The sequence below is a fragment of the Lutra lutra genome, chromosome 18 (assembly GCF_902655055.1).
Source record: "Lutra lutra chromosome 18, mLutLut1.2, whole genome shotgun sequence".
Lineage (NCBI taxonomy): Eukaryota > Metazoa > Chordata > Mammalia > Carnivora > Mustelidae > Lutra > Lutra lutra.
Window position 1 is genome coordinate 3,621,915 of NC_062295.1, and position 27,571 is coordinate 3,649,485.

The window sequence follows — 27,571 nt, forward strand, 5'->3', positions numbered from 1 at the left end:
CTCTATCCAGAACAGCTGGTCCTTATCCCTCTCAAGCAGAAACCCTGGGTGGGTGGGTGGGCTCAGGGCTCTGTTTAGCCGTGGCCTGTCTCCTCCCTTGACCTGTGTAAATGCTACAGCACTCAATAAAGTGGACTCTGACAGCTGTCTCCCTCTTTCCAAACGGCATGATTGTTATCCTTCTCAGCCACTCCTGCCCTTCCTGTGTTCCCATCCCACCACCCCTGGTCACCTCACAGCCCTCCACCCAGAGCAAAGCTGCCGTGTCTCACAAATCTAACCTTGTGATTCTCTCTCGGAAGTACTTTGGAGGTTTCCTACTTCTTGAAATAAGTTATTTATAAATAAGGATAAAAAGCACTACATGTCTTACAACAATTCATTGTCTAAAATACAAATGTGAACTTAAATATTTTTATTGATAGGAGTCAGTTTTATATATTGAGGATCTGCAAAAGTTTTATTCAGAAAAGGGTTAAATGGTGGGGAAAACTTTGTCTTCAACTACTGATCAAGCCTACCCATTTTCACAGTTCAGATAAGGGGTAGGGAGGGAGCTGGCTCAGAACCTGGGGGCTGACTGGCTGCCCCCATTAGCCTTTAGACCAGAAGCCTCAGCCCCAGTGACTCTGTCTTGCTTAAGAGAGCAAGGGTATTTGCCTGCAGGCGATGTGGGTAGATGCCATGGCGTGGAGATGGGTGAAACCAGTGTGAGAGAGGGGAGGGCGCTCTTTGAGTGCAGTGAAAGCCAAATCCTACCCTGGCCCAGTCACAGGTAGACCCCCACGGGTTGTCCACGCTGGGTTTGGGTGTGGTTTAATCAGATACTGTCATCCCTGGGCAGTCAGTGCAGCACAAGCACAAAGACCCTGAGGACTCAAGCCTTAGACCACTTCTAGCCCCCACCCTCTTTCCATCAAAGAAGGAAGCCAGCCAAGAGAGCAGAGGCCCCGGGCAGGGGAGTGAAAGGGCCAATTTAATGAGAAACTACAAACTGAGACCAGCCATGATTCACAGTGACAGGAGGCCATGCAGTGGCAGTGCGAGACCAGGAGAGGGGCGGCAGCAGGATACAGCGATCCACATGAGCGAATTCACAGACAAACCATTCACGAGATACAGTGTGGGCTCAGGCCCAGGGCAGGTGTCCACCAGGGCACTTCCACCAGGGGCTGCTCCTTCCTTGTCCCTGGCCTGTCCCAGTCCAGTGCCACAGCTGCTCCTGCTGCAGTACCTGCTGTTGAAACAAGCACAGTGACAGCAAGTCAGCCAGGGCCCAGCACCCAGCACTTCCTGAGAAGAGGATCCATGGCGAGAGCACTACAAATTTGAGTGTGCTTACAAGGGGCCTCTTCTCTCCATCACCTCCAGTCCTAGTTGAGACACACCAGCCACTGGGCAAAGGTCTTGCCGATACACAGCAAAGACACGGTATGGACAGATGGATTAGGCTTCTGGGTATTCCTTCTGGCCCTAGCAAAGGTGGGGCTTTGTGGAGGGTTGGCCAGAAAGGGAGCTGGATGGGGGCCAGAGGCGAGTCCCTTCTTAGTAAACTGGGGTCCAACATTCACCCCATGACTTGGAGGTGTGCTGAGCTCTCTACCTTACCCCAGGGAACTCCTGGACACTTGGACAGGGTGTTAAGAGTCTGAGACTTCTAAGGGCCAGAGTCATCCTCCTAATCATCATGCCCACCTCTAGCACCCCAGAAACAGACCAGGCCTTAGGACCCTATCCTGCTTGGGTCCACTCCCCACTCTTGGCCCAGGAGATCAGAAATAACTGTGGCTACAGGTACAGTCCTACTGCAGGCCCCAGGTCTGCTCTGGCTGCTTTTGGTCCCAGGGAAAGTTAGGACCAAATCTATACTTTGTACAGAAATGGAGGAATGAGACCCCAGCAGGGAGACCGTGCGAGGAGACTCTTCCCAGCTTCTCTTCCTGATCACAAACACCAAGCAAACCAGCAACACACAAGCTCAGTGCTATCCCCCTGCTGTCTGCTGACCCTTGGCCTTAAAATCCAACAGAATTTTTGCCGGAAGAGTCAGATGCTCAGGGAAGGGCAAGCCAAAGAGGACAAGACTTCCAGGGGACCGGTGGAATGGCTTCCATCCCCAAGTGGGAGCACGGAAGCGAGCCACTGAGCGAGGGGAGCAAAAGCACAAGGGGCCAGACTGACAGCACGGAGTCCAGTCCCGGCTCCGTTAGCACAGGCGCTTATATGTGTAGATGTAGGCTTTGCAGCTGGGGCATGTGTGCGTCACATCCTTGAAGTCGTTGATGAGGCAAGGGATCAAGCAGCAGCCCAGATCACACCTGAATCAGAGACAGGGAAGATGGGGAGGTTGGATGAGAAGGGACTGAGGGCACACAGTTCTACTCCAGCTGGGCGACAGGTGGGCCCGGCCCCCACACCCCAAGCGCCCACACCACCTACCCCATGAAGCAGCAGAAGAAGCCCAGCACGAAGTTCATCAGGCCAATCTCATAGGAGATCTTGGTGGTGATGGCCTGCTGGCAGTGGGGACACACTGTCTGTACAGGGGCGCCCTCGAAGATCTCTCCCTGCAGTACTGTCACTGTGGTGGCAGCCCCTGAGGGAACTAGGACTGTGGCGGTGTGGCCCCCAGGGCCAGGGTAGGGCCCCGGTGGGTAGGGCCCTGGTGGATAGTAGCCCATGGGTGGGTGGGGGCCTGGAGGAGGGTAGAAACCTGAAATGGCACAGAAGACGGAGCAAAGATGGATTGCTGGCTTGCCACCTGACCCATGTGGCCCCCAGCACCCAGGACACAAGAGGAGGCCTCCAGGACCGAGCCCTGGGCCAAGGTGACCACCTATATTCTACCAGCCCTATGAGGACCAAGACAGAGAAAGCACTTGGCCCAGCCAGACATGGCAGAGCTGGGAAGAAGGCCTAATATCTCCTCGGTCTCGGCTTGATGTGTTTTCTCCTTGCCTCTGACACATAGGGGCCCTCAACCACAGGAGGGAGAGCCTCGCCACTCACCAGCCCAGCCTCTCTCGTGCACACAGGGCTCTGGGCCCCACCGGTGTCAGATCCTGCACTGAAATACTAGGGACTGGCCCACTTTACCTGGGGCCACCTGTGCAAGAGCCCTGGGCCTTTCTTTGGCCTGAGGAGTCCTGAAGAACTGCTGAACAGGAGCCTAGGCCTCCCCCATGGATGTGGGACCCTGGCAAGGGAGAGGCCCACACAGCACCCACGAGTCAGCACCTGCCACTGTGCCTGAGGGGCCTTCCCAGGAGCTAGCCCTCCTCCCAACAGGGCCCAGGGCTTATGTGGTTTGCCCACAGTACCTGCATAGCAGTGCTTTGCTCCAGGACACCTTCCCATGTCCTCCCTCCACACCCACAATCAGTGCCCTCCAGTCCCAAAAAAACACTGGGCAGGAAGACCACCTACCTACAGCAAAGGCAGGATGGCAGCCCAGATAACACCCTGGATGCTGGACTGGTCAGACCCCTGTGCTCCCCTTTCCTACTTACCTGGAGGCATGTAGGTGCCATCTGCATTCATATGTGGGGGGATGAAGCCAGGCTGAGGCATTGGGTGACCCGGTGGCTCATAGGGTGGGGGACCAATGTCTGCAGGGGGCATCGACATGCCTGGAGGGGGCTGCATCACAGCTGGGGAGGTGCGGCCTGGACAGAGAAGGCAGGCAGAGGGAGCTCAGAGGGCAGTGGCGGCAGGATCAGTGGGAGGGCTGCTCCAGGTACGAGCTTCTGGAGCTGGGATGGGCAAGGGGCAAGGACAGGACCATCAGGAGCACTGAATCCTACCTGGGGTCGGTGGGGCTCCACTCTTCTCCTCCAGAAGGGGGGCTGTGGGGCCTCCAGGGTAAGGAGGGGGCGGCTCATTGGACATCTTTGCTGCTTCTGGACGTGGAAGGAAAGCCGGGACATGAACTAAGTTCCCAAGCCCTGCATGCTGGTCAGGTATGGGCCTGGGACAGTCCTCTGAGCCCCAGCAGCTCAGGTGGCCTTTTATGCCTCCACGTCAATCTCTGCGCTCTGGGTGGGGGACAGGGCTTGTAAACTGGCACAGACTCCTTCAGTAGAGTAGTTTAGAGTCACCGGGGTCCCTTTAGGCCTTGGAGATGCCCCACCATCACCAAGGGTAACCAGGCCCAGAGCCGCCACCACCCATCATTATCTGTGCTTCCTGTGTCAGAGCCAGGAGGCAAGGGTGCCCAGTGGGGAGAAGCTGATGAGGCAGAGCCTCCCCCCAGGGAGCAGGCTGCCTACACGCCAGAGCACCGTGCTTGTGGGAGAGGACAGGGGAGCTTTTTACCTCAAATCCCAGGTACTCAGAAGGGGAAGGCAGGAGAGGCTCCTTCTACTGCCAGCCGGAACAGATACGCAGGGCTCTAGGGAGCTGTTCTGGGGAGAAGAACGGGCAGAGCCTCAGCACCAGGGCAAGAGCTGCACCCCCCCCCCATTCAGCTGGTTCCCGCCGGCACAGCAGCGACCCGCCTGCCCACCCTCCTCCGCTCCCCTCCCTCCCACAGCTGCAGCTCCAGGCTCACACCGGCCCGGCAGACCCGCACCCACTGTAGGAAGAAAGAGAACTGGCTACTCGCCACCGTAGCAGCTCTGAGAGGCAGCTGTGCACATGGGGCCCCTGCCCCCCGTTTTTGTGGAGGATGGTGTGGGAAGGAAGGTGCGAAGTGAAACATTTCCCTCATGTCTTTCCCTCCCAAGGCTCCCTGAGCACCTGCTGCTGGGCCCTGGGCGGGAAGCAGGAAACCAGGGGGCCTTCCTGCCTTGGGGTTAGCAAGGCACTTCCTTTCACTCTATTTAGCACAGAAGGTTTGAAATTAGTAGTATTTTGAAGTGACGCTGTTAATTTTTTTAACTGAAATAATATGAACTAGAAAAAATTCTCAACAGTACAAAGAGACACGCAGTGACAGCAGTTCTCCTAGTGCAGCTCCATCTGGGAGCCCCGCCAGCGGGAAGCTCAGAACCCCACCAGGGCAGAAGGAGCCTAGAGTCAGTTAAGTTTATTAAATGTCACAGATCAGTGGCAGGGCCTGAGAGACCCACGTCCAAGCAACAAAAGAAAAGAAACTGGATGTCAGTAAAATTAAAAACTTGGCCTTCGGGGCGCCTCGGTGGCTCAGTTTAAGCATCTGCCTTGAGCTCAGGTCGTGATCCCAGGATCTGGGATCCAGTCCTGCCTTGGGCTCCCTGCTGAGCAAGGAGTGTGCTTCCTCTCCCTTTGCCCCTGCTCTGCTCTCTCTTAAATAAATAAAATCTTTAAAACAACCAACAACAAAAAAACCTCTTGGGCTTCAAAGGGCACTATCAAGAAAGTGGAAAGAGCTCACAGAACAGCAGAAAATTTTTACAGATCTGCTAAAAGACTTATATTTACAATAGCTATAGGAAGAACTCATTAACCAAAAGACACCCCAATTAAAAAATGGCCAAGGATCTGAATACACATTTCTCCAAAGATAAAAAATGCCCAAAAAGCACCTAAAAAGCTGAACACTTAGCTTAAAGGAAATGCAAATCAAACCTACCACTTCATGCCCACTAGAATGGCTACAGTGAGAAAGTAACAAGTGTTATGCAGGGAAACTGGAGTCCTCCCACAGCGCGGCTGTCCGGCGCTCACACCGCGTGACCGGTCATCCTGCTCCTAGGTGCGCACCCAAGGGAACTGAAAACCACACAAGAATTTGTACATGAATGTTCACAGCATCACTAGTCACAGTAGCCAGAAAGTGTCAACAACTGAGGTGTCCGACCACTGGCAAGTGACCAACAAACTAGCTGCAGCCTCTGGCGGGAACGTACCCCGCCGTGACGAGGCACAAGCCTGGTACAGGCTGCGTGAGCCCGAAAGCAGGACGCTCAGTGGGACACACCACCCGAAAGCTTCCATGTGGTTGTGACTTCTTACGTGAGGCGCCCAGGCCAGACAGACCCAGACACACAAAGCATACTTGGGGTTGTCATGGGCTTGGGGGATAGGGCGGACAGAGATGAATATGGGGTTTCCTTCTGGGGTGAAGAAAATGTCCAAACTGGCTGTAGTGATGGCTGCACTGTTCTGCGAATGTATTAAAAGCCAGTGAATCGCATACTTTAAATGGGGAAATCGTATGGTAGGTGGATTATTACATGTCAATAAAACTGACTAAACAAAATAAAGTTGCCTGATCTCAGCACCTTAATGCAGCTAGTCTCCCTGCAAGTCTCTGCCCGTCTGTGTGCAGTCATGTATATTTTTATGTACTTGCTGTTGTGACAGTTTTAACATGGTGTCCTATATATTTTGTCCATTTTGCAAGACCCCATGGCCATCAATTTTAAGACTCCCTAAAATGGGCCCATCACTGTTTACATGTCCAACTCTTATTAAGGCATTTAGAATGCTTGTTACTCTCATAAAAAAAAAACAAAAAAAAAAACAAAAAAAAAAACAAAAAAAAAACCAACAACAAGAACAAAAAACCAACGAAGGAAAACCTCTAGCAAATGTTCCTTCCCTTTCTTGGATCTTCTTCTTTGGTTAAACTTGCCAGAAGTGAAATTATGAGGTCAAAGGCTATGGCCATGTTGTGCCTTTGGGAAGGACGATGGCAGTTTACAGTACACACTTTGGATACAACTGTTATCACTAACGGGTAACATTAAAATGACAGTTACTTGTTTCTTTGACCACCATGAAACAGAACATGTTCCCAAGTGCTTGTATATATTGTGACCTTCTCTTCTGAGCTGCTACTTAGAATCCTTCAAAGACATGGAAGCCAAGAAAAGATGGGACTTACCCAGGTCACGTGGCATATAAGAGGCAGAGTGGAGTCTAGGACTCTGCATGGCTCTCCCACCACCCTTGCCTGCAGGTGGATTTCAATAGGGCATGATCAAGAAAGGGAAGCAACAGAGTCTCTAAAGGACACCACACAAAGTCCCCTTCCAGACAGGACTGGCTATTATGTGCCGGACCTGGAAGTCCTTGCCAGCTCCCCAGGCGCCGTTCTGATGGTAGAGAAAGAGGCTTGTGCTTCTGCAGAAAACTCTGTATCCCACTGAGTGTCTTAGAATATGGGCCAGCACCTGTCACTGACTCCTATCCTACCAGCATCTGGGATGCTGCTGGCTGGCCCCACTGCCTATCTCACAGCCTGAGCTCACCAGGAATCCAGCCAGGAAGAAAAGGTGCACTGCACTCGGTGAGTCACTGGAGCATTTTCCAGTACTAGGACAGAGGAACTAGCCTGGGTCCTCCCGGCCCCTCTGTGTCCAGAGGGCGTACAGCACTTGCACCACCCTCTGAGGATGCAAGCCTGACCTTTCATCAACGTCACAATTAGCTCCATGGTTTCCCAGAGCACATGATTCTGCTTCTGGAATTCCGCCATCATAATGATGGTATAAGCCTGGCACTCGGGGCAAAGCCCTTCCATGGTATCCACCCAACTCTGAGCCGGCCTTTGTACCTAGAGCAGGCACCGCCGTGCAGCACGCAAACTCCCGCTACTGTTCGGACCACCTGCTTCCACGCCTTCCCTCAGCCAGCACGGCTGTTACTCCTGTCTTGCCTCCCCTTCACACCTGCACCCATCCTCCAGCTCCCTTCTGGAGCCTCAACCAGGGCAGAGACTAGGGACAGGACCCTTCAGTATGAAGGAGAGATGTTGGGGCACCTGGGTAGCTCAGGGGTTAAGTGCCTGCCTTCAGCTCAGGTCATGATCCCAGGGTCCTGGGGTTGATCCCCATGTTGGGCTCTCTGGGTATCTGCTTCTCCCTCTACCTCCCCCTCACCACCGGGCTTGTGCTTTCTCTTTTGCTCTCTTTCTCTCAAATAAATAAATAAAATCTTAGGAAAAGAAAAATTTTTTTCTGGGATTCAACCCCTAGTTGCCCCAGTGCTCCCAATATAAAACCAAGGGGCGTGCCACAAAACTATGTTGTCTAAGGTGCAATAAATACTGTAAGAATGCTATGATCTTAAAAAAAAAAAAAAAATGTCAGGGCACCCAGGTGCCTCAGTTGGTTAAGTGTCTGCCTTCAACTCCGGTCATGATCCCAGAGTCCTGGGATGGAGTCCCACATTGGGCTCCCTGCTCAGAGGGGAGCCTGCTTCTCCCCTCCCTCTGCTGCTCCCCCTGCTGTGCACGCTCTCTCTCAAATAAATCTTTTTTTTAAGATTTTATTTATCCATTTGATGGAGAGACACAGCAAGAGAGAGAACACAAGCAGGGGGAGTGAGAGAGGGAGAAGCCGTCCTCCCGCCGAGTAGGGAGCCCAATGTGGGGCTTGATACCAGGACCCCAGGATCACGACCTGAGCCGAAGGCAGATGCTTAATGACTAAGCCACCAGCCACCCAGGCGCCCTCAAATAAATAAAATCTTAAAAATCATATGCCCCCAGAGCAAAACAGTTTTCCAATAAAAATGCACACTGCTCAAATGATGCTACAGCTGCAACTGTGGGACTCGAAGCCGCACCCTGGAAAGCCTGCTGTGACACTGGTGCCAGAGCATCAGGTCCTAGAGGTGATGGGAGAGGCTGCAAGACCTCAGCCCTGTGGTTTGTCGTTCCCCACTCAGGAGAGGGGAGAGGCCTGTAATCCAGGAGCTCAGTGAAGTCAGTGTACAGCCCCAGAAGCCCAAAACAGGCCTCTCAGCCTCCCGTTCTGACCTCTTAGAGATATGTGGAGAAACACAATCGCCTGAAAACCCTCCCAAGTCTACCGCACCGAGTGGGCTGCCCTGGGGCCCAGAGGACTTGACGCTGTACATCGCTTTGCACCCTCTGGGACCACTCAGCAGCCAGCCAACCAGTGAGGTGCCGACCCCAGCAGCACACAGGTGTAAGGGTGCAGGAAGGGGACACCCAGGACCCTAGGGCACAGGCTCCACTCCACACGGGAGCAGAGGTGCTCTTGATGACAGCACCTACGCAAGAAGAAAAACTGTTTTGTTTTGTTTTTATTTTTTTTTTAAGATTTTTTTTTTTTTTTAATTTGTCAGAGAGAGAGGGAGAGAGAGCGAGCACAGGTGGACAGAATGGCAGGCAGAGGCAGAGGGAGAAGCAGGCTCCCCGCCAAGCAAGGAGCCCGATGTGAGACTCGATCCCAGGACGCTGGGATCATGACCTGAGCCGAAGGCATCTGCTTAACCAACTGAGCCACCCAGGCGTCCCTTGTTTTGTTTTTAAAGATTTTATTTGCGAGGGAGGGAGGGAGAGCACCGAGGGAGAAGCAGACTCCCCACTGAGCAGGGAGCCCAACGCAGGGCTCGATCCCAGGACCCCAAGATCAAGACCCGAGCTGAAGGCAGACACTTAACCGACTCAGCCATCCAGGTGCCCCAGAAAGGGAGATTCTTAAATGAAGCCGTCTTGTCACAGTGGAACCGTATTTCCAGGACACGGAGCTTCCACGCCTTGCGGGATTACACAAGTCCAAGAGACGAGTACGCACCTAGAGAAGCCGGAATCCTGACAGCCCCGGGGCACCTGCCACGGGTGCTCAACTGTCCTCAGCCACACGGGGCCGCTACTAGCATCTCCACTTCAGAGAAGGTGCACACAGCTCACGTCATACCCAGCGCCACATGCCCTCACCATCAGCATTTTAGGTGTTTTCAGTGATTTCTCTTTGAGCTTTAAATTCCTGTTTATTAGTTTTTCAGCAGTGTTGGGGATGCTGAGGAACTTGCCACGTAGTCCTGGATAAGTGACGTGCCACTGCCCCAGTCCCAATGGTTCCTACTTTAGAAGCTACTGGCCCCTGGGGAACAGCTGCTTTCCAGAGGCTGGAAGTCTAGGCTGAGACTAAGCAGCATCTGGAAATGTGTGAAGAGCGGAGGTTAGGTTACTGGATGGCACCCCGTCACAGGAGCCTCAAGGCTCACAGTGACAGAGGAGATCAATGTCCCCTTGACTGCCTTTTCCGGATGAGGCTAGCCTGCCGGTAACGGTCCTGACCCTTGCCAGTGCAGGAAGGCAGCGTGGGCCATGTGGCTGGAGTTAGAAGGCTCGAGTTAGAGCTGAGAAGGTGCTCTGGCCTCCAGTGGACACCCTGTGCCTGCAGCCTCTCCACACGTTACCATGGGCCTGTTTCCGGGAGACCAGCAAGAAAACCCTTAGAATGGAAAGGGCACAGGCTACCACAGGGAACAGTAAGGCCCTGGGGATCTGGGGGCAAACTCAGGGGAGCCCCAAGGGCCAGGGGATGGTAAGCCCAGGAGAGAAGGTCCTGCGTGGTCTCTAACAAGAGAGAGGCAAGGGCAGGCCTGCATGTGCTTCTTAGCCCCTTGGAGACAGAATGGGGCCACCTGAGGCCAGTCTGGCCCTTGCACCCACAACCAACACAGCCTAGCACCCACTGTGGTTTTATACGGAATTGTCCAAGTCACTCTAAAATGAGATGAAGCCTGTCCTCACACCTATCTGCAGACCCACTGCCCTGCGATCTCACCTCGTTTTCCCAAGGATGGCAGATGCCGGGGCCTGTGGGTGCAGGACACACTTGTGCCAGACACAGAGGCAGGCCCTTTTCGCAGAGCCGCCCACAGCTCCCCTCCTTGGCCCCGCAGAATTCTGAGTGCCACCGGCTGCACCAGCATTCCCTAGGGCCTGACGCTACTCGGCCCTTAGCGCAGGTCCACTTCTGCTCTGCACCCCAGTGCTGGGAGCCACAGCCGTGTCACAGAGAATAACTAGGCCTCACCCCCACAGAGCAGCCCTTGCTTCTCCTCTGATGAGCTGGTGGGAGCAGGTGAGAGTCTCCCCAGGAGTAAGGAAGGAAATGACATCCTGAGGTGCCTGCTATGGGTTTTAGGGTTTGGAACCATGAAACCAGCAAAACTGCCTTATTGCCTCATCCTTCCTCCCTCCCACCCGTCCCAGGCCTGTCTGCATCCCAGACAATATTCTAAGCGGCTACTGAGGACGACAGCTTCGAGGACAGGACACGCAGTGTTCCAACGTGGAGTCAGGAAGGCAAGAAGCCACTCCCTCCTCCCATTCACAGAGGGGCAAGGATTTGCCCCACGCCAGTCATCAGTTAATGGGAGAACAGGGCACACGTGGGGAGTGTGGCACTGGAGCTTCAGCCCTAGACTTGAAGCCGGTGGCCTTGGGGGAGTGACAGACCGTCCCTGAGCCTCAGTCTTCCTAGGACCTGGGACTAGAACCCCTGCCTTCTGGCCAGGCTGCATGCAGAGCAGTGACAATGACACATGGCAGACTCACTGGGCAGGGGAGCAGAGCACTTTCAGGTCTACCGAGGGGATGACAAGGCTCTGGAATTAGACAGTGGTGATGCCGGCACAGCTCTTCCAACGTACTAAAGCCTCTGAACTGTACATTTTAAAAGGGTGGACTGTATGGCACGTGAATTATAATTACACCCCCCCCAAAAGCAAAACCCGCCCTGGTGTGGATAGTTCTGTGTGTGTGCGTGGTTATAAATGAGAGATGGGGAAGAAAGACCCCAGACCAAGATCATCGTCTCTAGGGTTTAAGTTTGGCAGCCAACAGCCAAAGGAGGGCGAGGCTTCTGTCATTATACAGACTTATGCATATCTTAAGCAAAAAGGTATCTGTGTATCATTTGCATAACTAAAATTTTGAAAGGAACACAATTTCAGGACAGAGCTGTGATGGGCAGCTTCGATTCCTGGTGACAGAGAGGAGGTGGGCGGGGGTGGGGGGGTTCCTCCCCTTCCTAGTGCACTAAGCTCAGCGGCTGTCCTCTGGGTCCCCCGCCACACACACACATCCCAGAGAGGAGTTAAAAGCGAAGACTCTGGGGCCCTGGGAAAGGCCTCTGGCGTTCTGCTCAGCTCCCAACTATTCATCATTCATTGCAGAGAGCTGCTGTTGGTCTAAAGCTGGGCCAACTGGCAACAGCCTCCGGCGGCCCAGGCGGGCTGCCCATGGGACCTTGGAGGGCCTGGGCCCAGGCCAGCAGGAGACACTCCTCCCCAGCTGCAGCCACAGCTGCAAACCCAGTTCTGGAGTCTGAATGGTCCTGCACACCGCCAAGGGATACCCACCCTGCCCCCACATCTCTGCTGCACCACACAGGACCCGCCAGGGACAGACACCAACACTCCCTTCTGGAGGAAGACCCAGACTGGGAGGGCCAGCCAGGAGGGCTGGTCTGATGCTAAGCCCCATCTGTGCACGAGTGGGTGCTCCTGGAGGACCAAGGAGGGGTGCCAGGAGATGAAGCAGAGGTGAAGGCAGAGGACAGTGAAGGCAGTGCCTGGAAGGAGGACTTTCTGACACAAATCTCCCCAGGATCTGCTAGAGCAGCAGCAACCCCAATGTTTTGGGTCTTAGGATTCCTTTACACTTGATTACTAAGGACTCTAAAAAGCTTTTGTTTTGTAGGTTGTATCTATCAATACCCAACCATATTAAGAATTTTAAAATGAGGGCTTTTTAAAAATATTTATTACTAAGTCATTACAAAACATCAATAAACTCATTACATGTCAGCATAAATAGTTAAAATAACTATCCTCCAAAACAACTATAATAATGAGACAGGTGGCACTGTTTTCCCTTTCTGCAATCCTTTTTCACTTCTGGCTTACGGGAGGTCTGCTGGGTTCTCCCGTGCTTCTCCACCCAGTCTGTCTGCTACACTGTGGTCAAAGTGCGTGAAGAAAACCCAGCTTCCCAAAGATAAGCCGCTGGAAATGGGAGGGGCGTTTGAAGAGTCTCTTCAGGTATGTAACCGTGGACATTCTTCCATACCACACCCAAACCTGACCCAGGTAGTGTCTCAAAGGTTAGCAGCAAGATGGAATTTGATGAATTAATGAATTCTTCCTCCTGTTACGTTATAGTTCACCGGCCCACCTTGCATTTGGAATGGCTTTTACCCACCCATGGTTTCTAACAGCAGACACGAGTCATCTGGAAAACATCAGTTCACAACATGAGCCCTGATTATGAAGACAGAATAGTGCTGATGTGCCTTACTACTTACTACTTACCCCCCACTCAAATCGCAGGCTAGCATCACCACCAAAATCATCAGCAAGGACTTTAACTTCTGGGAAGCTGTCAAGCTCGCAGTGGCAGACACAAGTTTTCCAAAATTCTAACTAACTGTCCCTTGAAAGTCCAATTTTATCATCGGCCACAAGGAGATTAACAAATTTATCACTGGTAACATTTACAAAAACAAAGGTTAGCTGTTTCCCCTGAAGTAGTGGGCTCACTGTTCATTTTCAAGAGAATGTCCACTAAATCCCCAAATGTGAATAACCACGGTTTGTGTATCAGTTGTTAAGTAAATCTGGAGCTCCACGAGAAAGCTAGTTCAGTGCACAATTCAAACAACTGTGCACGTGCTTCCCCTGAGGCATCTATCATACTCCGTGTGTGCACGAGGTAGGTCTCATGTTTCATCACACAGAATACTAGAGATGTGTAGTTGAGGGTCAAGATGATTTAGTACAGTAAGACATTTTTACTGCTTTTTCTTAAATAAGACCTGTGGGTGTGGTGAGCATCATCACAACCAGGAGGAGCCCAGGTTGGTGTCTCTGCCTTGAGTCAGACAGCCATTCACTCCTCCCTGCTTCTGTACCATAGATATGACAGCCAACAAGGTGAGAACGGCCCTGTAACAGCATCTTAGCACTGCCATAAAGAGTCTTGACCTTCAGCCCCCTGGCAGCCCCCAGGACACAGCACCTTTCGAGTACCATACCTCGGTGCTCCAGGCAGCCCTGCTGCCATGGAGACCCGGAGCAGCCCAGCCCAGTGAGCCCTTGAGCTTGCTCTGGCCACACCCCGGCACCGGCAGGGCTGTTGCGCACCCGGCCTGAGAGGAGCTGTTGGACCAGCTCAGACCCAGTTCCCCACTTTGTAGCTGCATGACCTATGACCTCACTGAGCCTGATTCCCTCATCTATAACCAGAGGTAATCGTGCCTGCCTCCAGGGGTGGGAGCAAGGTTTAAAATAAACAGTGTGTGCAAAATACCCAGAGCAGCAGCTCCGGACCCAGCACACGAGAACACGGAACAGACGGCACCTGCTGATATCACTGTTTTTGTGAACAACTTGCAGCAGGCACCGAGGCCTCTGCCATGGCACCTTCTGCCCCCACCCAACTGTGGGGATCCCGGTGTGTGCTTCTCACAGGATCTGGGGCGGGGCCTGGAATCAAACCCCACCTGAGCGGCCCAGCCCGGCAGAGTCCATCTGTGACACGGCCAAGTTGAGGCTGCTCTGCAGGACTCCTGAAGAGATACAGCAATCCTCCTAAGGGGCCATCTCTCCTTTCGGGCAATTTCACAGTCAGTCATGGCCCAGGCAAGAGCGCTCACACCCATCGGTAGGTCCCAGGGGACCAGAGCCAAGAGGCAGGATGAGGATCATGGGCCAGGAAGCCCACAGCATCCCCACAACAGTGCCCCAGCCCTCCTCTTTTCCAGCACACTCTGCTGAGTGGTGCCCCCATCCCCAATCACTCAGTCTTCAGGAACAAAGCTGTCAACTTGGGGCGCCTGGGTGGCTCAGAGGGTTAAAGCCTCTGCTTTCGGCTCGGGTCATGATCCCAGGGTCCTGGGATCAAGCCCCACATCGGGCTCTTTCCTTGGTGGGGAGCCTGCTTCCTCCTCTCTCTCTCTGCCTGCCTCTCTGCCTACTTGTGATCTCTCTCTGTCCAATAAACAAATAAAATTAAAAAAGAAAAAAAAAAAGCTGTCAACTTTCTTTCTTAACCAGCAATAAAGTTTGAAAGCACAGGGTTCACGGATATCCTGCCCGCCATGACAGACTGTATGACCCTGGATGAGTCAAAACGACACTCCCAGCCCTTCCTGCAAGCACCTGTGACCAGGTGACTAGGCTATGGCCAATGAGTCATGAGCAGAGCGCTGTAAGGATGGGTAGGAAGGGCCACCCTGGCCAGACAGACCCTCCATCCTCCCGCCCTCTCGTCGGCTGCCGAAATATGGCTGTGACAGCTCCTGCGGCCGTGCCTGACCGCGAGGGACCTTGGGTGTGGAAGCCGTCCTGAGGCCTGGAGGAGGTGCCCTAGAAGACCACGGACACACCGTGCCAGCACCGAAGCGACCACTTCCCGCTTCTTCTAAGTGAGAAAGAAACAAACTTGTTTTAGTTGGTAACTTTGGGTTTCCTAGTAAATACAGCCCGACATATTTCCAGTAATCAAAGAGAAATGGGAAAGCTAGTTTTGCAGCAATTCTCAAACACGCTATAGCCAGAAATTATTGTGATTGGTAAATTTCCAGATTATTAACAAAGAAGGAATGCAAGTATCATTAGAAATACGCAGTGCGGGGCGCCTGGGTGGCTCAGTGGGTTGGGGGCTCTGCCTTCGGCTCGGGTCCTGATCCCGGGGTTCTGGGATCGAGCCCCACATCGGGCTCTCTGCTCAGGGGGGAGCCTGCTTCCCTTCCTCTCTCTCTGCCTGCCTCTCTGCCTAATTGTGATTTCTGTCTGTCAAATAAATAAATAAAATCTTAAAAAAGAAAGAAAGAAAGAAAGAAATACACAGTGCTAGTCAGGCTGAGGGTATGACAACAACGGACTGTAACTGAAAGGCTCCCAGTCCGGACTTCCCACTGACTTGGCTTTCTCTATCTAGCTCATGCTGCTGCCTCCACACGGGTCCGCTGAATAAGGCCCTTGGGCTGCCAAGTTCTAGCCCTGGAGGGCCTGGGAAATCCTGCCTGCGGCCCAGTTCCCATTGTTCTTACTGCTGGAGGCAGGACAGGAGAGGCAACCCCTCTCTCAGAGAGCATCACTGGTGGCTCTGAATGGTTTTACTTTTCCATGTGAACACAGGCTTATCTGATGCCACGGGAATTCTAAATACTTCAAAACAAGCTAAAGTAAAGACACAGAAAGGACCAGAAAGCACATCTGGTTTTCCCATCTGGCCCTCTCATCCCACCCGGCTGCTGGCTCCCTGATCGGTATCATGGCTCTAAGAAGCTAGGACACCAGCCCAAGCCCGTGGCCCCGAGAGGAGGCCTGAGCCCCGGTCACAGCGCCAGCTGACAGGACAGAATCCTCACCTGCCGGTGCCCAGGCACTCAGTCCCACACCAGCCATCTGTTCCCCAGCTTTCCAGAGGCAAGATGAGACCTAAGTGGGGTTGTGTGTGAAGGCACACAGCACACAGCCGGCCACACAGTGTTCAGTAAACACAAATTCTTGCTTGTATCACTGGTATTTACGGAGTTGCAAGCAGAACACAAGAAAGAAGTACACAGTTTAAAGAGAGAGAGAAAATACCAAGGCTGCTCTTAGGAGCAAAATCCAAAAGCAGACAGGACTCAAGGAATGGTTCTAAATTAAAAAGTAGATTTCTAGGAACTCTGATGACAACAATCATAGCTGAACAATTTACATCATGCTCCATTCTTGTCAAAGTCCTGGCAAACCACTCCGACTCCCTGAGTGTCAAAAGCAACGGAACACAACAGAGCGGGTCAGTGCGGGTCCTCTGGGGGACAACTCTGCTATCTGTACATTCTATATGACTCATTAATTTCCTTTCAAGACATCTGTCCTAGAGCTAAGTGAGCATGTGAGCAAATATTCACAGGCTGATGTCTGTATGTACTAATGTCCTATGTTCCACCAAAGGGACTGGTTACCTGCCTGGTTTACCTACATAATGTAATTGTATTCACCCCCCCAAAATGATAGAGACCCATTTTTGTAGGTAGAACAATGGTCTTGACACTGCATCATAAAACCCGTACGTGGACAGATTCTACTTCAAAAATACATATTTACATAGCTATTACACACCAAATGTTAATTGTTTTCTCTGGGTGTTAAGATTTTGGATCATTTGTTTATATACAAACACACACACAGAAGCTGTTACGTGTGGTTTCTAGTTTTTCTAGAATGGGAAGCTCCTTTGATTGGTTCGTTCCCAAAAAAGGCCTGTTATAATTGTTACATTTATGTGTATTCCTCCTCAGTCCACAAAGGTGCCTCTGACTATAATCTCTGGGAAAAGCAACGGTCCAAGAAGCAAACCCAGGGACTGGCGATTTGCCAGTTTTCTACCCTAAAGTGGTGTTACGGTCTTTACATTGGTCTCACGGGAGTCTGGTAGCATGAGTCCGTTCTCTAAACCAGGTCACCTCACCGTACTCCAGTAACAAAGAGGCTCTAGATCTGTAAACCTGGAACATAAAGACCATCCAAGGTAGTTCTAGCCTCAGGAGACCCTGCCTGGACAGCCAGCATGAGGTCCCCTGGCAGAGGAGGGCAGGTAGGAAAAGCCCAGCAGACACACACAGGAAACGGAGACAAACCAGGTGACAGAGCTGCACCCGGGGTGGGGCTGCCAGCTGGGGCAGCTGCTGGGAGTGCGGCCCAGGCCTCCAAGCTGGGGTCCAGCACCTCCTCCGCCTTCCTTCAGAGGAGCCTCCCAGGCGGCGGCAGGGGGCGGGGGGGTGTCTCTGGAGCTGGACAGGAGGAGAATGAGTCCAAAGGAGGCTAAGACACAGCTGCAGCCACTAGTGAAGAAACCAGTCATCTGCACCGGTCAGGCAGGCAGGGCTTGGGAACTAAATTTTAGAAGCAGGATGAGTCTAAAAAACCATCCCTTAGGCAATCAAAACGAAGCCCTGAGAGAACAAACCCTTACCTCTGCCCCGCCGAGCTGACACAGAGCAGTCTGACTCCACTCCGTTTTCATCAGCTATCTGAGATCAAGATATACCATTGTGACCCAGGGAAAAGCACGAGGCCCTCCGTGCATGCAAGCCACTTGGCCGCCACGGACGCGGCCCCCCAGCTGGAAGGACGCACTCTGGACACAAACCCTGGCGCGTCGGTGCGGCCCCAGAGGGGAGCTCAGCCGCAGCCGGGCCAGTGCGGGTCTCCCCGCGACAGTGAGGAAGTGTCTGCACATCATTTACAGCCTTCACGGGACTGGGCGTTCTCTCCAGTAGTTTCAACCAACAAGACATGGAATGAGAACAGGACTTGCAGCAACCTCACCGGTGCCAGCATGACAGGCTTCTAGAGGTCACCCAGATGGCATCAGTCAAAAGAAAAAAGCCAGAAACCAGTAGATATGGCGCAGATTAGTCACCATTCCTGGAGCCCACTGCAGTGGCTGGATGTTGCCGTAGACAGCACAGTAAGAAGCTATGTTGCCGGACCAATGGAAAAAACCCGAGACAAGAGAACACTCCTGGGCTACGCTCTCCAGTGGAAGTGTCCCAGCGGCCGGGGGCGCTCAGGCAAACTGCGCGGCCGAGCACATGCGGCCGATGTCTGTGACTGGGACGTGAGGTCCACAATAGTGAAAAGGAAGGGTGGGGACGTAAGTGCTCTGGGACACGTGAGTGAAGAACAAATCACATCAACAGTTTACATTACACAAAACGGTATATGGAAGTTTAAATTCCTATCACTCTAAATGGACATGTGGCCCAGAGAGTTGACTCGTGCCAGTCGGGACTGAAGAACTATTTCGGATCATCTCCTTGGGAAAACAGGAGCTCATGGCATATCTGGTTTACCTTACTTATGGCCACATGCGATTTCTCTAATTCATACATCTCGAGACCACCTTCCAGACAGAAATGTCATTAGAGATCACGAAGTCCAAGGTCTCAGCTGACATTCATGACCTTTCAAACATTTACTAACCACCCGCCCCCACCAGAGGCAGGGTGCCTTGCAGGAGACGGAGTGGGCAAGACCCCCTCCTCCCCCGCCCCACTCTCTGATGGGAGCCAGGCCCAGCTGCTCGGAGAGGAGCCCTGACTCATGCCCCATGCCCCACACACATTAGATGCACCAGACTCAGCCCTGTCTCTTTTCTCACACAGTCTCCAAACTACACTCAAGCAAGATCTCACACTCCCAACAAAGGGCTTTGCACACCAGAATTCCACCATGTGAGTTTACATGGATTTCACTGTGGCCCAAACAAAAAAAGAGAAACAACTGAAGTGAGCCTACCAGGCTCCCTGCTTTTCCCTTGCTGAGGGCAGGGCTTGGGGAGGAACAGAACTCCGGGGGGCATGCCGTCCGTGCAGCGGCCCAGTTCCTGCACATCTCTGTGCTCATGGGCAACTTAAGGAATGTGCAGGGCAGCTGGACCATGAGGTGTCGGCTCTACCAGATGACCTCACACCCTAGCCACTGAAGGTTCACTTGGGAACTCTCTCCAGCTGTGCTGCAGGGAGCACAGGAGCCCTTGTACACTCAGCTCCCTACCCCTCACAAGGTACTAAGGCAGGACAGCTGAGAGGCAGGCACACGACACAATGTCATTCAGACATAAACACCCGGCACACGCTCTGAGCCAGACACTACCTAGGCCCTGAAGGTGGGGAAAAACCTGTGTCCATGGAGCTTAACATTTGCAGGGGGTTGGGGGCTAGAACACAGAAACAGGTCAAGTATATAGTTTGTCAGACAGGAACACATGCCATGGATGAACAGGTGAGCAGGGGACAGAGTGCTGCGGTGATGCGGTTATCAACAGGGAGGGGTTCTCAGGGTGGGGAGCATTCAGGCCAAGATGGAACAGGCCACATGCGCCAGTCTGGAAAGAAGGTCCAGGCAGAGAGAGTTAAGTGCGGACGCCTGGAGTGTGCCTACACAAACCTGGGAGCTGGGGGCTGGGTCGTGTGGGTGCCAGGAGAGTGGGAGGAGCTGAGAGAAGAGGGACTGGCCCTTGGCGGGAGGGAAGCCAGGTCCTCGGGCGTTAAAGGACGTCCACTTGACTCCGAGTGAGATGGAGGGCTTGGGGAATCAGGCTGTCCGGTTTCCCGTGGCTCTCCACTTCCTGCACTGTGCCTGGTGTACTAATGCGGGCCCCCAAGTCCTCATACCAACAGGCGGGAGCTGACAGTGCGGGACCGACAGGTCTCAGCCCCCACGCCCCCAGCAGACACGGTTTCTTCATGGCCAGTCTGACTGGGGCACAGAGAACTGGGTCACGGCGTCAACCATACGCTCTCCAGATAAAGCATGTAAATGCACAGAGAAATACACGTAACCGGAGCCTGACCACACAGGGCCAGAGACCAAGGCCTGAGCCTCAGGCAGTATAGAATGCCCCAGAGTCCAAGAGCTGACAAAGGGTCACAGGGCAACTTCTCGCCTGGAGCAGTACAGAATTCTTCCAGGCCTAGGAAAGGCCACTTTTATTCAGTAGAGCCGTCACTATCCAAATTTGTTTTTTTCTTTCTTTCAAGTGACTACCTGTCTGAAAAGCCTTCAGATTCTTGACTCCTTAATTCAGCCAACATTTTGTAGGTCCCTCTATGGAGGTCACTCACTGTGTGGCACTGGGCCTCATGAAGCTGTAGATCCAGCTAGGAAGCCAGCTCACACATAAGAAGAATTGACAAAAGTTACTCAGCAAAACCCAGACAACACCTCGTGACAGTAGGTGCTCCTGGTGAGAGAAGGTGCCTCTGTGGAGGGCACTGAGGAGGCTTCGGGTACTGGGTGGGCCCTATAGAAGGAGGGCAGGATTCCCAGTCTGTGACAATAGAGTCACTGTGAGCAGAGGGGAAACAGAACACTGTGGTCAAGGGGCTGGCCTCCCCAGTCCAGACCAGCAGCTCCGGGAGGGCAGGGACGGGGTTTGGGGCCAGTGTCTCTACAGCCCCAGACAGCACACTGAACACTGGCTGTCCGGGTGGATAAGTAGTGCAGCCTGGCTGGTACTCTGGAGAGGAGCTCTTCCCCATCCCACAGGCCCTGTGCCGTTAGCAGTACCCCAGCCATGAAGACGGACGTGAGAGGTGTTCCAGACTTTTCTCTGGCCCTTAAGCCTTGAACTGTCAGCAAGTCCTGCCAATACCATGGCTTAAAAAGGTCACAGATCCAATCTCCATCTACTGCTCAAGGTTTAAGGGCCAAAGTCTAGACTTGGCCTCACGTTCCACACTTCTCTACTATACTCTACTGCAGCCACCCAGACTGTAATCCACTCTTCTCCAAATAAACCAAACCCCACCCCATCTAAAAGGACCTTCCACAGACCCTTCCTCAACCTCCACACAGCCTCCCCCTACCCCCGTGCCTTTCCAGCAAACCTGGGTCTTCCCCATGACTCCCTCCAGACTTACCTCCCACCCAGGGAACACTGGAGGAGGGCTCCCACTCGTGGCCGGGCAGGCCCTGCTCAGCCCCTGGCACAGGTGGGATAAACAAGTGAGTCTGCGAGGGTTGGGGTTAGCTAGGCTTCCCGTGCTGTTTCCTGCCCAAATGTCCCCCCCGCACAGCCACTGGGGCAGAATACAGCCTTAGCAGGGATGGAGTCCCTGGCTTCCTGATGAAACTGCCTGGCTTATGGCCAAAGTCCAGACAGAAGACCCCCTTTTAGAGTCACAGTCAACTCCATCCAGCACTTTCCATGATGGGCCAGCACAGCCCACATTCCCCTCAGCCTCATTCTCTTCAGCGCTGCTGTGCCCGGATCTGGCAATCTTCGGTAAATCGCTTACTACCTCTGGCCATTTCCTCCACCTCGAGACCGATGCCTGTGTGGCCTGCTGGCTGCCACAAGGACCCGTGAGGATGGAGCATAGCGGAGGGCGTTGCCAGGTGGGCCCAGAGCACTTACCAAGAGCAGCCTCTGCAAACGCAAGTGCCTTCCCGCACTTCCCCAGCTTGTGAGACCGCTGCTCTTAATGCTGCTTAGAACCGCGACACGTTTCACTTCCTCCCATAGGAGTAAGGCTGAGAGCTCTCAAACCCCAGCCCAGGACAGCCCTCCAGCCTTCTCTACCTACTGCGGCCTCCATCTGCTTCTCCTTCGAAAACACAGACCCTGGAGTAGATCTGAATTCAGATGGATTCAATACAGAGGGAACACATTACGTACCCAGCACGTCCAGTTTTGACTGGACCTTCACGACAGCTCCTTGTGTAAGAATCCGATGGTGCGGGGTCACCCAGTGGCCAGACCATGAAGGAGCTCACAGCACCCACAGATGAGAAGCTCCAAAAGATGATGAGAAACGTTTTCTGGAAAACCGATCCGACCAAACGCATCTCAGCCACTTTTATGGAAACTTTCAGAATGTCACTGGACTTCCCCTGCACTGCCTGGTTTTGTGCTGGTTTTACTTTGTCTAACATTAAGGGACCCTAATCTTTCTGCACGAGCAGATACGGTCTTCTTCTCACCTGGGTGTTGCTTTTCACCTGCCAAAGATGCAGGTAGTGAGGCTATGGGAGGGCAAAGGCCTCATCACACAGCTTGGAAGCAACAGAAGTGCCTCCAACACGGTCGGCTGAGTCTCAACAGTACTGGTCCCAGGACCTCACCTTTACCACCAGAACCTGGTAACTCACAGAGCAGGAGAGGCGCTTGGTCCACAGGCTCCACAGGAACCAGACCTGCATCCCCCTGGGCGGGCTGTCTTCTCAGCGGGGGAGGGTTTGCCACAGGCCCAGGCGGAGTGCCCCTCTCCTCTGCAGCACTGATTAGCAATGCAGCTTCTACCACCTCCTGGGGAGACATGCCTGGGAGACCCCTGACTGCAGAGGCCCTCTGTAGGGTTCTAGAAACTAGCACACACCCATTCTCTATACTCCATTTCCAAGTCCCTCTGTGGAGGCCTAACAAACCTCGAGCCTGGCTCTCCTCCCCACTAAGGGCAGACGCTATCTGCAGAGCTCCCCCTGCACGCTGCCTTCTCACCAGCGTGACAGTTTCCTTCACATTAGGACAGAGATGTCAATAGAAGGTACCATGACTCTAACTACCACATTTCCCTGTGTCCTCCATGAATAAACAGATGTGCATGCCCTTTGAATAGTATTGCTGAAGCTGGAGGTGGATTTCTACAGAACCTGTCTCCTCTCCCTCTCAAGACAACTGAACCGCATTAAACGCTGGTGTTTGTGCCTACAGAACACAGTACCTCAGCCCAAGAGACTCAGAGCTTGTCAACTAGGCTAGGCAGCCCTCTTCCCCTGGAGCTTGAAAAAACACATCAAACTAGCAGGTTCAAACCAGGCAAACATAAAATATAAGGAGCAGCAACAGAGTATGCAAGCTGACAACTTGTATCATTTATTGTCAGTGCGACCTGCTGGGGCCATCTGACTATTGGGATACATTTCATTAGCACCCCTTCAAAACATTTTTGTTCCCTGAAGTATTATTGTCTGTCGCACATCCCATGTTTCTGCTTTTAGTGATTTTAGGAACCATGGCCTACTGTTTTCAAATCACTGTTAAGAATACATGTAAAGTTCCTTCCTGGTTCCAGAGGCCCATCCTATAGAAAAACCTCCAGCTCCTCAGGGATGGGAGACAGAGGTAACACTTCAATGCCTAGGGCTTCTACTGGTTAAAAGACAATGAGCAAAAATTCTAAGATTCTACTTAATTATATGCATGTTGAATTATGTGGGAGGGAAACAGACTGATGTGCACACTTATTGTGACACACATAAACAAGATGCACTGTTGATCATTAGAGTTGAGACAAAATACAATAAAATGCTGTGCGTTCTAGGTGGTGGTCTATCGGTACTGTGTTAAGCTTTTTCAACTTTTATGTATGTTTAAAATTCTTCATAATTAATTGTGGGCCAGCGAACAAGGCAGAGCTGGCATGTTTCTCCCCATCCAACTCTTAAGTCAGCCTGGATGTAAGGAACAAAGTACCCAGGAGAGAGGTCATACTTGCCTACGCCTGCACAGCAGTAGGTCCCACTCTACATACAAAATTGGTATGCTCTGCCCCAGGACCTTTATCCTCTACACTTCAAGATAACGGCTCTCAACCCCAAATGTGACTCAGAATTATCTGGGGAGCTTATTAAATAGAGTCCTGGACACATCCCATAACTGCTGAATCAGAACCTACGGGAAGGGGGGGGGGGGGCAGCTGCCCAGGAATCAGCCCTTTTAACAAAGGCCCTGGTGATTTCGTGGCAGAGGATCTGAGACCCACACTGGAGACACTCCGAGCCGCTAGCTCCTTACCTGACACCTGTTGAGAAGACTCCTGGGAACATTTAGAGGAAAACAGAAACGCACACCTACGAACAAGTGCCCAAAGTGGGTCTCGAAGACGCCGTACGTTCAACTACACCAAGGTCCTCGACCGCACGAAGCTGGGCCCGAAGCCTGGCCAGGTCACTGCCTCCCCACCAGACCTGGCGCGTGCGGGCCGAGAGCCAGGCACAGAGATTTACAGATGCCTGCGAGCGGAGACGGGAGGTCGGGGGGGGGGAGCCGCGCAGGCCCCTCGGGCTTGCCAAGGTCACCGAGGAGCTCACCAGGGGCTCTTCTATCCCGGGGACCCTGCTCCCGACCCCCTTTCCTTGAGGAAACTGCCCTCGCGGAAAGCGGGAGACGCTATTTCCCGACCCTTCCTTAGAGGGGACGCGGGAGAGATGATAAGCGGGACCCCGAGGAGCTATCCGGCAGCCCCCAAGGCATAGATCCCGGCGCCCGCCAGGGCCTGGCCAAACTGTAACCGCAGCCCCGCGGGTGACCGGCCAACCCAGAGACGGTGCGACGTCAAAACCCCGAGAGCCGCTCTGGATCGCATCAGTGCCCGGCGAGGAGGCGACCGGCTCCCTGCGCCGCCCCCGGGGACCCTTTACCTCGGGAGGCCAGGCGCCCGAGGCCGAACGAACGCCGACAACCCACCGTCCAGGCGCTGGGTGGACGAGACCCTCGGCCCCGCGGGGCTTTGCGCGCACACCGCCCCCCGCCCGCCCAAAGGCCTTCGGGAGATGTAGTGCCTCCGTGCGCCTCAGGCGCGCTCCGCGGGTCGGGGAGACAACAGTGCCCGACATGCACCGCGCAGGCGCCGCAGGCGGGGGCTGGGGGCTCAGCGGTCCGAGGTCATCCCCGTCTCCGTGAGGGCCGCGAGCGCCCAGCTCTGCTCCCGGGGGGCTCTGCCGGAAGCTCTCCAGCGGCCCAGGCGACTCACCGTCCCCGCGGCACCCACGGCTGCCGCAGCTGCAGGAAGGAACACCTCCGCAGCTCGCCGTCGCTCGTCTGTCAGAAGGAGGCGGGTATGCTTTGGAGCAGGGCGTCAGGGCGAGGGGCGGAGCCATGAGGTCAGCGCCGGGGCGGGGCTTTGGGCGACACGTGACGGCCCCTGTTGACGTCACGGGGAGCGGAGGTGCTTCGGCTAAGGTGGGACACGTGAGAGGGTCTGGAACGGTTTTGTCCTGAGGAAGAGTGGCATGAAGTTAGGGGAAGGACCCGTTAGCGCTCCCTCCCGCCCTCGCAGCACCAGGGCATCGGTCGGAGCAAGGCGCAGCTTCCTTCATTTATTCAGCCGGAGCTCACTGAGGTTAGGTGCTGTGCGTTCCGTGGACGTGCCCGGAATGGGAAAGGCTTTAGTCGCTAGGTTTTGGAGGGTCCAAGCCGAGGTCAAATCAAGCACCATCGTGCCTTAGTTTTTTAGCTCTCATACTGTAAACAAACGTCTCATTTATGTTTCATGCCACGCTTTTTGCATTTTTGTGGGTGGTTCTGCTGTTTAAAATGGCGTCCAAGTGCAAGGAGTATTCTGTGCAGCGGAGGTCACGTAGGCAGAGGCTGGGGGAGGTTCAGCGACCCTCCAGAGTCCACCGAATAGCAGAGGGCTTAAGAGCCCGCGAAAGCCTAAAACTGAGTAAGATAGAACTGGGGTCAAGTGTCGGATCACACCGCTGTATGGCTTTGTTCAGGATACTATCTTTTAACCAGAAAATGGGGATAAATACGAGGCCGGCCTCCTGGCGCTGTTGTAAGGAAGGAATGGCACTGGACACGGTTATTATTCGCTCACCTGAGAGTGCCCTGCGCCTCGGTTCCCCTGGTTACAAAAAGGGAACTATCATCTCTCACTTGCTGTTAGAAGACTCAAGGAATAAAAAGGAGATGATTAAATTGTATTTGCACTTAAAACTAAGGGCAGGGGTGCCTGGCTGGCTCAGTCTGGTGGAGCATGTAACTCTTGACCTAAGGGTTGTAAATTCAAGCCCTGCGTTGGGCATAGAGTTTTCTTAAGAAAGAAAGAAAGAAAGGAAGGAAGGAAGAAAGAAAGGCAAATATTCCCCAGAAGATTAAACAGAGTCATCTAGCAATTCTACTCCTAAGAATAAGGCCAAGAAAATGAAAACATATGGCCACACACAAACCCATACACAAATGTCCATAGCATTTGTTCATACTCAGCACGAATGCTCAGGTTCACTAAAGCTGGAAAAGTGGAAACAACCTACCAACAAATAAATAAATAAATTGTGGCTGATCCAGGCTACCACGCAGATGAACATTGAAAACAGCATGCTTGAGCAAAAGAAGCCAATCACAGGAGACCACGTATTGTAGGATTCCATTTGTAGGAAATGTTCGGATCGGCAAATCCGCAGGGATGGGCAGATCAACATTGCCTGGGGCTGGGGTAGTGCAGGGGAAAGGGGGGGAGGTGACTGCTAATGGGTGCAGATTTTCTTTTCAGGGTGATGAAGACGTTCAAAGATTGACTGTCATGATGGCTGCTCGCCTCGGAGAACATACCGAAAACCACAGAATGGGTGAATGGAGATTATACGTTAAAGCGGTTACCAAAACAAACTACTAACCAGCGAGACACTATACCCAAAGCAACTCAGGAAGAATCAGACACGCCATAAGACACAGCCATGCCTGTGTAGAGAGATAGGGTAATGTTCCCTATGCTTTTTGCTGTAGAATCCTCATGGGGTGCATCTGAGACCAGAAGCTCACGACTGTCCTAGGAGGCTTTGGGAGCTGTCACTTGTGGTCTTGCAATGTAACTGCTGATCTCACCTTTCCCCCTGGAGTGTTTGCTCTCTGCAGACGCCTCCCCTTCTCACAGACGCACCCACAAGGCTGCTTCCACGTCATCTGCCTCCTCCTCCAGCCTCCGAGCCTCACGCCTGTACTCACACCTGGACTGCAAACCCAGCCCCACTTTATTTTTAGTCCAGATTATACCCTAGCTGGGTCAGCTGGAGCGCCTGGGGCCCCACACAGCCCCCGTGGTCCTTCTGCTGGCCCCTGCTTCCAGATCCTCCTGGTGCCACTGGAAGAAAACCTGTCTGCTTTCACAGGGGCTGGACCCCAGTTTCCCAGGCTTTACCGAAAACAGTCCTAAGGTGGGAAAAGCGGGAGCTCCTTTGACCTGTCTACAACCAGTGCCATCTGCTGGCCAAACCGCGGTGCAGGGTCGGTGTGGCTCCCGGGCGTGCCTTTCCTTCCCGGACTTGGAGCCTGCATTAGGGAGTGCCCGGAGCAATGTTCATCCCTCTTAGCTCTCTTGGGCTGGAGTTTAAACCAGACCTCCCTCCTACATTGAGACGCAAGAGAAAAGGGCCGATGTCTAGCGTGTTGAGCTTAATGGAGTTTCACGAACCTCACTCTTGGTTCAGAATGCACCAGGTCAAGACACAGAGTGTGACCGTCCCTCAGAGACCTCCTCTGTGCCCCTTTCCACTCACTGCCCCCCCCCCCCCGCCGCAAAGAAGTCTTATTTGCTCCAAGGACTGTGCTAAGCATTCCGCACTCACACCTGTCCTCCATCCCACAAGGAGCCTG

General features: G+C 53.4%; 2 protein-coding genes across 3 annotated transcripts in view; one reads left to right on the forward strand and one right to left on the reverse strand.

Moving 5' to 3' along the window:
* Nucleotides 1-400: 400 nt before the first annotated feature.
* On the reverse strand, nucleotides 401-25,047 carry CDIP1 (cell death inducing p53 target 1). 2 transcript variants are annotated; one of them, XM_047714288.1, is made up of 7 exons: nucleotides 24,948-25,047; nucleotides 4,315-4,403; nucleotides 3,804-3,905; nucleotides 3,510-3,665; nucleotides 2,440-2,713; nucleotides 2,182-2,318; nucleotides 401-1,237 (listed from the first exon to the last, which is right to left on the reverse strand). In XM_047714288.1, exons 3-6 carry the CDS (start codon nucleotides 3,886-3,888, stop codon nucleotides 2,207-2,209), a joined length of 627 nt encoding a protein of 208 aa, XP_047570244.1. In that variant the 5' UTR covers nucleotides 3,889-3,905; nucleotides 4,315-4,403; nucleotides 24,948-25,047; the 3' UTR covers nucleotides 401-1,237; nucleotides 2,182-2,206. The 2 variants fall into 2 exon arrangements, with proteins under 2 accessions (XP_047570244.1, XP_047570243.1); XM_047714287.1 differs by having other exon boundaries at nucleotides 401-2,318; nucleotides 24,948-25,045.
* A 1,429-nt stretch (nucleotides 25,048-26,476) lies between these two features.
* The window catches only part of C18H16orf96 (chromosome 18 C16orf96 homolog), a 46,723-nt gene continuing 45,628 nt past the window's right edge, over nucleotides 26,477-27,571 (forward strand). Inside the window, exon 1 of the mRNA XM_047714240.1 lies at nucleotides 26,477-26,676. The gene's annotated coding sequence lies outside the window, so the exon portion shown is untranslated. The remainder of the gene's footprint in view (nucleotides 26,677-27,571) is intronic.

Coding starts and splice junctions, on each gene's coding strand:
- CDIP1 (XM_047714288.1), bottom strand. CDS start 3,888: ATGTCCAATGAGCCGCCCCCTCCTTACCCTGGAGGCCCCACAGCCCCC. Junction 3,666..3,803: donor TGGAGCCCCACCGACCCCAG/GTAGGATTCAGT, acceptor TTCTCTGTCCAG/GCCGCACCTCCCCAGCTGTG. Junction 2,714..3,509: donor TGGCACCTACATGCCTCCAG/GTAAGTAGGAAA, acceptor GTGCCATTTCAG/GTTTCTACCCTCCTCCAGGC.